This window comes from Aplosporella prunicola (assembly GCF_010093885.1).
Source record: "Aplosporella prunicola CBS 121167 unplaced genomic scaffold K452scaffold_13, whole genome shotgun sequence".
NCBI classification, from domain to species: Eukaryota; Fungi; Ascomycota; class Dothideomycetes; order Botryosphaeriales; family Aplosporellaceae; genus Aplosporella; species Aplosporella prunicola.
In genome coordinates, this window is record NW_022983541.1 from 54,130 (window position 1) to 66,290 (window position 12,161).

Consider the following 12,161-nt stretch of genomic DNA (forward strand, 5'->3'; position numbering starts at 1 on the left):
CTGCTACGAAACGTGTTATTGTATCACACGTTCACTCATGCAGGACACTGACAACTCTGGGAAGTATTTGTTTTTAGACTAGGAAACTATCTGAGAGTTAGTGTCATGGTGGCAAAATCGATTTCTGTTTGTTTAAATTTATATATATATATATTACTTCCACGTATGTACATAATAAAACCTAATAAAGAGCACGTCAACAAATGAAACAAAAAAGCCAAATGCCACAACACCACCACCACTCACACAAGCGTAACCACCCTATCCCTCCACCCAAACCACTCATCGACCAACCCCCTATCACCAAAAGCCCTCGCGCGCAGCATCCAGCCAAACGGGTCCCTCTCCAGCAAAGCCCTCACAGCCAACGGGTCGCTCACCGCCATCCTCTCAGCCTGGGACCTCTTCTCCCACCCTGGCCCCTTTTCGCAGCCAGGCCCCCCCTCCCAGCCCATCCCACCCCCAAAAACCTCAAAATATCCCACCCTCCCAAACACATTCCTAGTCTCAGCCTCGCCCCCCCGCTCCCGCACCCGCTCCCGCTCCCGCAGCGCTAGCAGCAACCCCCTTCCGGGATGCAGTTCCAGCGCCCACGCCTCAAACACGTCGTGCCAGGCGACGACGCCGTAGCGCGCGACGCGGGGCCCGGCGCAAGGGAGGACTTTGTCGCAGTCGGGCGTGTCCATTTTGCATATGCCGGCGCGGAAGGTGGTGTCGTGGGCGTGGGCGGGGATAGCTGAGGTTGCAGCTAGGTCAAGTGTAGCAGTAAGGGTGTTGTGATGTTTGAAGCCCATGATGTGGAACGCGCCCGGTTTGCTGCCGCAGCGCACAAAGACCTTGCGCAGATAGCCACGGACGCGCAAGCGGCCCTGCGCGCGCGGACCAAACGCGTGCGGGAAGCCGAGCACGCGGGTGCGGACGACCGAGGCGCAGGGCGGGCCGCAAGACGCGTGGCCCTCGAGGCGGCTGTACGACACCTTCCCGGCAGACGAGGCCCAGGACCAAGACGGGGCGATGGCGAGGTTCGGGGCAGGCGTGTCAGCAACCCACAGCAGGTCGCGCGGCAGGTTCGCCGTCCACAGCCCGGCGACGTAGTCGGCGGCGAAGCCGAGGCGGGCGCGGAACTGCTGCGCGACGCCTGCTAGCGCGATTAGGCGGTCTGTGGGCGAGGAGAGGGTGCGTGAGCTGAAGTCTTCGACGAGGCGGTGCCAGTCGCTGTAGGAGGGGGTGAGCGAGATCTTTTGGCAGAGTGGGAGGCAAGGCGCTGAGCCGCTGTTGGGGTGAAGGAATTGCTTGCTTGTGCTGCACTCGAAGAAGACGTGCGTGCGGCCGAGATGCACGTAGCGCGTTGCGAGCAGGCGTTCTTGGAAGGTCCAGCCGCGCGTGTAGAGCGGGTCTGGTGGTGTGTGAGTGGCGTCCTTGGCAGACGCCGGGGTATCTATGAATGTATTGTTTTGCTGCAGAAGCGCGTCCTCGTAAATGATACCATCAGTGGCGCTGGCAGACGACGCAGCGCCGAGCACCACTGCGGCATTGCCGAAAATAACATCCATAAGGACAGACTGGCGCGCCCAGTCGTTCCTTGCTTCTATTGACGGGCCTTGGAGGATACAAAGTGCGTCTATCCAAATGAACTGGATGCCCAGACCGCGGGTAATTTCAATGGCATCAACCAGTGTCTGCGGCAAGCGTCTCAGAGGGATTCCGTTCTTCCACGCCTCGATATTGCCCGGTTCCAGTCTCAGGAAGTCATCGCGGCCCCAGCAGTAGCTGAGAGCTGTATACACGCCCTTCGAGCTCTTCGCCGCGCTGTTAACCCATAGTTTCGGTTTTTGGAAATCGCTGACGTCGACGAGCCTATGGGGTAGGCTTGCCTGCGTAGACGCTGGACAATACCCGTGTTGCCGTAAACAGTTTGACAAGGCTGACCCAATAAACGCAAGCACAGCGGACTTGGAGAGCGAAAGCGGAAGCGTTTCTGGCGGCAGTCAATACGCAACAAACAGTTCGCATCGCGCAAAGTCCCCCGCCTACCTTTCGAGACGATTTGCAGCCTCGACCTGCCCGGCCGCAGCGACGTCCATACAAGCCTCCGCCTGCCCCACCAAGTCACCAGACTGACGGCAAACTCAACGGTGCTATTCCGCACTTTGCTCTTGCTTCTGCCCTTACAAAGACACTGTTGGTCCTTTTTTAGCAAGGCCCCGATATCCCGCTCGCAGTACGCGACCAGTGCTCGCGAGCCATACTTTCTCCTCAGCCAGATCATGCCGTCAAAGGCGCCGCGATAGACGTCCGCAAACCGCTGCTCGTTGCCAAAAGCTTCCAAGATGCAGAAACACAGCGCGCAGCCACTCTCTGCGGAAGCCACGAGAGCCTGGCCACTGGCCTGGTGCCTGTAGCCGTTAGCCGGCCAGCGCTTCAGGTACGAGATACTGCGGCGGCAGACAGCGCAAATGCTGCCCGTTATTACCCAGCCGTTAATGCTCGCGGACTCAGTGACTAGCGTGAACGCCTTTTCCGACGAACTCAAAACTACGTTCGAGGCCCATGGCCAGTCCAGCTGAGAGCCTGCTATACACGTTGTCCGTACGTTGAGCGCGGCTGAGCTCCACGCTGATGTCCTACTGATCGCCGCCGCGGAGCTGTTCTTTCTGTCTGAAGCCTCAAGCTCTGTCCGCATGAGTTTAGTAAGGCGGCGCATCGCAAGGGCTCCAGGGCCTGGATAACAAGGTTTCGCGCTCTGAGACACAAAGGGTGTGTGTAATCGGGGAAGTAGCAGTGTGAAGTAAGACGATTTCCATGAAGTGGAGTCATTTGCTAACTATGATCTATATTTAGATATAATCGTCCCACTCACACGGAGGCCCGGCTTGTTCAAAAATTCCACCTTCCTTTTCAGGAATAGGTTGATACAAGGTACATTTCCTCAAGCTTAGGTTAAGTTCAATGCAAACAAACATCACTACAATAACACGAATGTGTACAGATGGGTAGATAGCCATAGTATAACCACCTACAACAAAAAAGCCAAATAGATATCCGCAACCAAGGAAAATAAGAGAACGACTAAGTATCCCATCCAATCGGCCAAGCAATAAGTAATATCTCATCACCAGCCTCATCATCATCTCGAAGTCACCCACCAACCCCCTAATTCCGCCAAAACCGTCCCCTCCACCTCCTGCCCAAGCCGGCTCCCCTCGTACGCGTGCTTCCACCACCCTGACACGGCCCACCCCTCTCACACTCATCCTGCTCAGGCTGCGAGCCGCTCGCGCTCAACCCATCATCCGTAGTCACGCCCGACCTACGACATGGTTAGATCATTTCCTCCGAAGGGTTGAAACCCTCCGTTGGGGATCGTGAGGTACTGGTATGAGCCGTCATCCTGCAACTGCGGAATTACAATGTCACCGTTCGCGTTTATATACGGCGTCTGCGGCGCGGCCGTGATCAGCGGGTCGTCCTGGCCGCCAATCGTCTGCGTCGGGGTCTCTTCGTCGGGCACGCTCTGTGCGGGCGCGCTCTGCTCCGGCGCGGCCGTAGTAGCGGGGATGCTGATGGGGATGCTGATGGGGATGCTGATTACGGGAAGGCTGAGCGTGGGGAGGCCGATCGTGGGGAAGCTGGTAATCTCAGGAAGATCATCGGTAGGCAAAGCAGTGAGCGTAGGGAGATCACCCGTGGGGTCGAGCGAGATAGTCGGGATGTCGTCGGTGGGCTCGAGAGGAGTGAACTCGGGAGTGGGAGTCGGGCTAGGCGAGTCCGGGACAATAGTCGGGGTGGGCGAGCCGGGCACGCTGGTAGCCTCGGGAGCGTCCGTGACCGTGGCCGTGGCGTCGGTAGTAGCCGTGCCCGGGAAGGCCGACGCGGGCAGCGTGAGGACGTTGCCGTCAGGGCCGAGAGTAATCCTGATTAAGCCGTCGTCGGTGGTGGTAGCATCGGGCGCGGGTGTAATGGTGGCAGTAATAGTAGCATCCGTAGCCGTGGCGTCAGTGGCCGTAGCCGTAGCATCCGTGGCCGTGGCATCAGTGGCCGTGGTAGTAACATCGGTAGCCGTAGCGTCGGTGGCCGTAGCGTCGGTGGCCGTAGCGTCGGTGGCCGTAGCATCAGTGGCCGTGGCATCAGTGGCCGTGGTAGTAACATCGGTAGCCGTAGCGTCGGTGGCCGTAGCATCAGTAGCCGTGGTGGTGGCGTCAGTGGCTGTAGCATCAGTGGCAGTGGTGGTGACATCGGTGGAGGTGGCATCCGTAGCCGTAGTGGTAGCATCAGTGGCCGTGGTAGTGGCGTCCGTAGCCGTGGTGGTAGCATCGGTGGCCGTAGCAGTGGTCTCCGTGGAAGTCTCCGTGACAGTGGATGCATCAGCAGTGCTGGTAATGGTGGACGCATCAGCGGTGCTGGTAACGGTGGACGCATCAACAGTGCTAGTGACGGTCGTGTTGGGCAGAGTGATGGTCGTCAGGGTGACGTTCTCAACCTGGACGCTGGACTGGGCAGCGGCGGAGGACTGGGCAGCGGCGGAGGACTGAGCAGCAGAAGACTGAGCAGCAGAAGACTGAGCAGCAGGGGATTGAACAGCAGGGTTCTGAGCAGCAGAGGTCTGAACGCTCTGGCTCGCGGAGGTGAGCGTAATGGTCCTCGTCTGGCCGGGAACAGTGACAGTCCTGACCTCGCCAACCACAGTGACGGTGCGGGCAACAGGGATGACGCCAGGAGCAGTGACAGTCTGAACCTCACCACCGGCCGTGACAGTGACAACGCCACCAACGGTCACGGTGCTGGGCGCAACAGGCGCCTGGGGAGAGACGGTGACGGTCTGAACCTCGCCACCAGCAGTGACGGTAGCAACGCCGCCAACCGTCTGGGTCTGGGTGACGGGAGGCAGGACCTGGGCAGGAACCGTGATGGTGCGGGCCTCAGGGGTGACAGTGACAGTCTGGGGCTGGGGCTGGGGCTGGCCGGCGGCGGCAGTGCCCTGAGCAGGGAGAGTAACGGTGACAGGCTCCTGGGGCAGAACCATGGTGTGGGTGGCGGGCTGCAGGCTGACGGTCTGCGTCTGCGTAACCGTCTGCGTCTGCGTAACGGTCTGAACCTGCGTCTGCGTCTGGGTGATGGTGCTGCGGGGCGTTAGCGTCGGATTGAAGAGGGAAGAAAGAAGGAGACTCACGTAGCCGGGCACTGGTCGTCGGCGGAGGTGGGAGCCGGGGCCGGGGCGGCAGCGGCGCAGAGCGACAGAGCCGCAGCGGCGAAGATGGTCGACTTCATGGTGATTAGGAGGGGTATTAGATGATTAGACTAAAAATTGGCAGGGCAGGAACGGTGCAAAGCAACGAGCGGCGTGAGGAGCGAGCGACGAGCAAAGAGCGATGGCTGTCGAGCAAAGCAAGAAGCGGGCGAGCTGGCGGCCGTTAAATAGGGAGTGACAGCCATTGTCCATCACGACTTTCACTTCCACAGCCTCCGCCTCTCAGGAGCTGAGGGAGCGCTAGATCCAGCGTGGCGTCTGGTGCGGGTAGTATGCAGCTGAAGATTGTCGCGATAGGCACGGCGATGCAGGACCGTGCAGCGCAGCGCAGCGCAGCGCATGGCAGCGATCAGGGCGCAGGCTGGCACGTCCGACACGCAGCTTAACAGTAACCTTAACCATTGCGGCGGGGACACCGGGGACTCCGAGGCAGCGGGCGCGAGGTGGTGTTGCGGCTCAGCTGGGGAGCGATTTGTCGAGCACACAGGGGCAGCGCGCGGGCCCTCCACGTGCCGGAAGGACGCTAGCGACGGCCGCGCCCGACGCGCGAAGGATCTGGCGAGCGTTCGATGAGATTGCTGCGGCCAGCAGTGGAAATGAGCGCGGAGTCTTGGCGAGAGGCGGGGTGCGACTGGGCAGGCCTGGAACGCAGCGACATGATGATGTGCAAGAGTGGGAGAAGCTGTTGTTGGAGTTGTAGGGATTTTTCTTCAGCGTTGGCGTCGTCGTGGATGAGGCTTCATGTTTGGCGTGGGTACAGGCGGGAGGGATGCGGAAGGCGCGATGCGGGCGCGAAAAGTCGCAGCTGCCAAAACGGGGCGAGGCGGGTGATGGTGGATGGCCGATGGCGATGGCGGGCGATGGCGGATCGATGGTGTGGATGGTGTAGCCGTTGGTGGAAGTGACGGGCACGCGCCCGAACGATCGACCTGTCTGATCTCTTGCACTCGTGCAATCATCACCGCCGCCATTCAATAATTCCTGCATCCCACGCTGGTCGCCTGTCGGCAAAACAACCCCCGCAGCAGCGAAACCCGGCACGGCACTCTCTCGCATGAACTTCTCCGTCGCATCGCCGGGCATGGATTTTCCATTCCATCCTTTTTCCATCCATTCTAACATCACACCTATCCCATCCATCCAAAAACACCTACCTTATCACGTACATCTACTCTACAACCTCAGCCTCGCACCACCCACCGCAATCACAAGCCTGCCTGTCGCGACCAAGGTCGACCTCTGCGCGCCATGCCCGCTCCAGCCTGGCTCCAGGGCTGACTAACTGTGCCCGCCCTGCCAGCCATCTCCCTTCGCTTCGCTTCGTCCCTTGCTTCCCACGGCGGCACCCCCGATTCCCGTTCCCACGAGAGAGAGCTTGTCGGCACCCCACCCCACACAGGTCCTCTTCACAACGAGCGTCAAACGCCCATCCCATCACCATCGCGCATCTACCTACTCTAGACCACCTACGACATGCGCACGCAGCAACCACCCCAACCCCAGCGCTAGCGAACCAACTAACGCGATCCCGTCAGCACTACTCCAACGACCAATACTCTACGCCCCCTCTCGTATGTATGTACGGTACGTACACATGTACCTAGCGTGCCCGCTACCACCCCCGCGTCCCGAACGGGCAGCTCGCTCGCGCGCCCGCCGCGCTGTTTCTGCACCACTCACGGACGGCCTGGCGGGCGACAGGCATTTGTGCACGCAGCCGTCGCCATCCCCGCTGTCTCGCTGCCCCGCTGCCTGGTGCCTGCGCGCACGCGGGGTGAAACGTCATGGCTGTACAGTAGGTACTCGTAGGTAGGTAGAGTACTCGTAGCTAGGGCGCGCGCGCGCATCGCTCTACTCTAGTCTGTATAGAGTATGCACCCACTCGTGGGGTTCGCGTTCGCCGCGGCCGTTGGTGTCGTCCGCTTGCTTGCTCGATTCGCTCGCTCGTCCGCTCACTGGCGGTCGAGGCCTACACAGCCCGCTCGCCTGCTCCTACTCTAGGTAGGTACATAGCTGGTGACGGATAAGCCCCAACGCCGCCGAGCGTGACAGGCGCCGTCTGACATACATACATACTTTCATGGATGAATGGGCGCGGCCAAAGCGACCGTTTCGCGGTTGGAGCCGTGTGTAAGCAGGGCTGTGGGGGAGAGTGAAAATGCGACGGGGCGCGACGAGCGCGAGTGCTGCTGTTTGAGTTTCTTCCTGCTTTCTCTTCTTCTTCTTCTTGTCGTCGCGTCCTACATACACCACCGGCTTCGTCGCTGTCGTTGTCGCTGTCGTCGTTACCTACCTATCTATTCTCTGCTTTCGTCGCTACCGCTGCTGCTGCCGCTGCCGCTGCCTTTGTCGCTATCTTCGTCGCTGTCGCTGTCGCCGCGCGCGCGCCCATGTGATCGTCCCCCGCTCCCAGCACCAGCACCACCAGCACCACCACAGCCTTCGCCACCTTCACCACATCCGCCGCCCTCAACAATGCGCCCGCCCACCCCCATACACGTCCTCCTCGCCGTCCTCCTAGTCGTCACGCCCCCCGCAAAAGCAGCCATCCACACCGTCAGCGTCGGGCGCGGCGGCACGCACGAATTCATCCCAAACACAACCTACGCCGCCGCCGGCGACACAGTCGTCTTCGACTTCTTCCCAACAAACCACTCCGTCATCCGCACGCAGTACTGCGGCGCGGGCGACTGCAATCCTTGCGTGCCCTGGGAGCTGTATTTCCCTGATCGCAAAGGCGAGGGCTTTGCCAGTGGGAATTTTGAGGTGGGCGGGTATGACCAGGTGCGTGCTACTGGGATTGGGAGAGGAGGGGATGGGGTTGGGGTGGAGGAGTTTGGGGAGAGGGGAGAGGGGAGAGGGGAGAGTGGAAGGGGGGTTTCGAAGATACGTGCTGTGCTGACTTGTGCGTCTGATTTCTAGAGAGAGACGTGGAATCTGACGGTTAACGATACGGCGCCGATATGGTTTTACTGTAATGCGCTGGACTCGTGCACGCCGAATGGCATGGTCGGGGTGATTAACCCTGTAAGTTACCTTTCTATCTTCCCTCGTTTCGTCTTTCTCTCCAATACAGGCACAGGCGCATCGGAAGTGGACCATAGTGTAAGAGTCTGAAGCTCCCGAGACTTAATTCGTTGCCTCCATAAGCACAAGCGTCTGCGCTTGTTGCGGCAATGACATTAGATTTTTACTCCACAACGGCTCTGTCCCACTCCGATGCACTTACACTCTACCAAACCCGCAAGTTCCAAACCAAAAACCTCAACACTAACACCACCACCTCACCACAGCCCCCCAACGCGACCATCGCATCACAAATTCGTGTCGCCAAATCCGCGCGCTACCAGCTCGCGCCGGGCGAACCGTGGCCAGCCGAAGGCAGCAGCAAGCCCTCGTCCTCGTCCTCGTCCTCCTCCTCCCTCAGCGGCGGCGCAATAGCGGGCATCGTGGTCGGGGTGGTCGCCTTCGTCGTCCTCGCCGCCGCGCTCTTCTTCTTCATCGGGCGCACGCACACCTACGCCCGCATGTTCCGGCACCCCGCCGCGAGCACAACGACGGGGCACGCGCCCAGCGACGCGGGCCTCGTCGTCGGCGCAGGCGGGGGCATGGTCGCCGGCCCTGGCGCCGCGAACCCCTGGTTCCAGCAGCAGCAGCAGAGCATGCCGTCGCCGCCGCACAGCCCGCCGCCGCCGGGCATGGGGGCCGGTGGGCTGGGCTACCAGGAGAAACAACTCACGCCCCAGCGCTGGAGCGACAGCAGCGCCTTCTCCGGCAGCTACCCCGCCATGCGCGGCGCGAGCCCGCCCCCGACTGTCGGTGAGGATGTGGGGCAGGGCATGACGTTCGTGGGGTATAATCGGCAGACGGGCGCGCCTGAGTTTGTGGCGGAGGTTTCGGCGGATCATGAGGTTGTTGAGATGGGGAGGGGGACGATTGGGAGGGGGGGTGGTGGTGGTGGTGTGGGTGAGGTGGGTGGGCAAGGAGCCGGTGGAGGCGAGGTGGGCGGCGACGGGGTAGGTGGGGGTGTGGCTGGTGGTGAAGGGGGTGATGGTGCTACGGGTGCTGCTGAGGGACGGGATGGTCTCAACGTGGAGGTCGCGAAGGGCGACGCTGCTAGCGTCGTTACGGCCCCTGTGGAGATGGATGCGGAGGAGGAGAGGAAACGCGGGGATAGTGCTACGGGGCGGTAGGGGGAGTGGTGCGGGTGAGTAGGTACTTGTAGCTTATGGTAGAGGTGGGAAAACGAGGGCTTAGGGGGCGTCTTTGGTAATGGAGCTTTTCTTTTTAGGTAATAAAGATCGAAGTATGTAAGTCAGCTGTTATATTGCGCTGTGTTGTGGTTAGTGGTATAGGCGCCGGTTAATTTCACCACCCCTTCTAGCTATTTTCACCACCCCCCTATAATAGGCAACCGCTTATACTTCTTTAGTTTAGCTTTATATTTATGTGTTCGTTTGCTACCTTAAATATCCCGTGCTTTTTCGCTTTCGTACTTTTTTCTTTCTTGCTTTTCTCTAGGCTATATGCCTGAAGGTGTGTATACGCGTCTGCGATAATCTAACTTATCCTTAGTCGCACGGAGTAAATTGTATGGTTATACAATAGCGTTGGCAGCGTGAATTAATCACGTGGGGTGGTGAAAATAGTTAGAGGGGGTGGTGAAATTAACCGGAGCTAGTGGTATAAGGGTATACCTAGTCATGGGCACTTGTCTGGTTGAGTCTGCTACACTGCACTCGAGTGCGTGGGTTGTGTAAGCTACTAAAGCGATAGTAGTTAATGCTATATTTTAAAGGTATGAACCCGTGGAATGATTCAGGGAATTCAAATGAGTGAGGTTTAGGAAGACAAAAATGATTGGTATTCTCCATTTGGTTAGCGTGTTCTTAGTCAGCATAAAACTCGCTCCGCACGGCTCGCGCTCCTAACTTCATTCCATTGTTCCCATCGTTTGTTTGCCGGATGACGTGCCGAATCTATCAAGATTCATGATGCTGCGCTCCACTGGATTGAAGCGGCCCGGGCACTTGGCTATCGGTCGCTCCTCACATTCTTTCAATGTCCAGAACACAGCTCAGGCTTCGCGCCGGACATTTTACTTGCATTCGACTTCATCGAGGTCTTCTGCCCTGCCGCTGCGACAACGAGAACTCTCCTCGAGCAGCATTGTGAAGCAGAACAACGCATCCTTTTTCGACTCCGCGAGCCTGAGTGTTTGTCAAAGGCGAGCGTTTGGGCAGACTGTTCAACCGCGGAACGAGGAGCTTGGAGAAAAACAACAGGAAACACAAGACACGACCGAGACTCTGTCTGCACAGCCAGAAAATGGAGACGTACAGGGCCCTTCCCTTACACCAGATCAACAGGCTGTCTTCAATCTCGTAGTCAACGAGGGAAAGAACGTCTTCATCACCGGCCCTGCCGGCGCGGGCAAATTCTTTCTTCTGCAGAAAATCATCGCCAGTTTGAAGGAAAAGCACGCCGCGCATCCAGAAGCAGTTGCAGTGACGTCCGATTCAAAAAGTTCAGCCGTCAACATTGAAGGACGGACAATTACAGGCTTTTCAGAATTTTACAATTTCGATGAATATGGTCAACCAGAAAAACTCGACAAAAAACGGTGGGAGTTTATAAACATAATTCTCAAAGATCGAGACAAGAGCCGTCGCTGGGAACAAACCCAAGTACTCATTATCGATGGGTTAACCGAGTTCTCCACCAAAGATTTTAGCAAGATGGAAAATATCGCGCGCAAAGTCCGCGGCAACAAGTTGCCATTCGGAGGAATACAAGTAGTAATTTCGGGGGACTTTCTCCAGCTACCAAGCTTCACATTGCCGTTTAAATCTCAGTACTGGCAAAAATGCATGAAGCACACGTTTGTTTTGCCCGACATCTCCAGGAAATCCGATCCGGTTTTCGAGGAAATGCTCAGCGAATTGCGAGAGAACCGCCTTTCACCGAACTCAATCGAGCAATTTCGAAACCTGAGCCGACCTTTGAGCCGCAGGGATGGAGTGGAACCCGTCGACATTATATACCCGAACACTCTAAAGCGCGCTGAGGGTGGTAATCTTGGACGACTGAGCAAGCTTCGCGGCAGGGCACGTACGTACGAATCCAGGGATTGGGGCGACGATGAAGCAACTCGAAAACAACTGCTGGAAGGCGGAGACCCTGCTAGCTTTGTGCGAAAGACGCTGGAGTTGAAGAAGGGTGCTCAAGTCGTGCTCATCAAAGACGTGAAATCCCCACCACTCGTCAGTGGATCACTGGGACGGGTGTTAGGATTCATGACGGAACCCGAGTTCAAGAAGAACCGAGCGACGATTGAGAGCGAGTGGTTGAGCAGCGGGATCCCCGAAGACGAAATCGAAAACGTAGAAACGGCCGGAAGCGGCAACGGCGAAGAAAAGGAGTATCCCGTAGTGTATTTCCCGTGTAGAGACGGCCAGAAAATCGTCCGGCTGTGCACGCCGGAGGTGTGGCAAGTGCAGGAAGGAACGCGGACGCTGGCCGCTCGCGAACAAGTCCCGCTCCTCCTTGCATGGAAGCTCCATCGATACATAGCCCGGCTCCTGACCCTGGACTTCGTAAAAACGAACCTTAACCTCGTTTCCCATTCCGGCGACGTGTATAGCATCCTGTCTTGTGCGACGCACAGGGACGGCTTGCAGGTCCGGAACTTTGATCCCGAAAAGGTCAAAGTATGGCCCCAGGTGCTGGAGTTATACAGATCCTTAACATCGAAGCCCAAACCTAAGGAAGCGACGGCCCAAACTCCTCAACGCCGGGTTGTTGCATCATCGCCCAAAAGAAGGGCTGCCTGGATGGGCCGTTCGAAGCGGGCAGCTTATTAGGATTTGGGAAAACTTTCTAGCGGATTTCTGCTAGCATGTAGCTAAAAGAT

General features: G+C 58.3%; 3 protein-coding genes across 3 annotated transcripts; 1 reads left to right on the top strand and 2 right to left on the bottom strand.

Annotated features, from left to right (window-relative positions):
* Positions 1-108: 108 nt before the first annotated feature.
* On the bottom strand, positions 109-2,764 carry K452DRAFT_250239 (uncharacterized protein). Its single transcript, XM_033538173.1, has 2 exons — positions 2,035-2,764; positions 109-1,978 (listed from the first exon to the last, which is right to left on the bottom strand). Exons 1-2 carry the CDS (start codon positions 2,702-2,704, stop codon positions 243-245), a joined length of 2,406 nt encoding a protein of 801 aa, XP_033397272.1. The 5' UTR covers positions 2,705-2,764; the 3' UTR covers positions 109-242.
* A 546-nt stretch (positions 2,765-3,310) lies between these two features.
* On the bottom strand, positions 3,311-5,268 carry K452DRAFT_308662 (uncharacterized protein; the record flags this gene model as incomplete). The annotated part of the gene is made up of 2 exons (XM_033543179.1): positions 3,311-5,120; positions 5,171-5,268. The coding sequence occupies 2 exons, from the start codon at positions 5,266-5,268 to the stop codon at positions 3,311-3,313; spliced, it is 1,908 nt and encodes a 635-aa protein (XP_033397273.1).
* A 2,455-nt stretch (positions 5,269-7,723) lies between these two features.
* K452DRAFT_308663 (uncharacterized protein) lies at positions 7,724-9,441 on the top strand (the record flags this gene model as incomplete). Its single annotated transcript, XM_033543180.1, has 3 exons — positions 7,724-8,032; positions 8,171-8,275; positions 8,542-9,441. 3 exons carry the CDS (start codon positions 7,724-7,726, stop codon positions 9,439-9,441), a joined length of 1,314 nt encoding a protein of 437 aa, XP_033397274.1.
* Between the last annotated feature and the right edge of the window lie 2,720 nt (positions 9,442-12,161).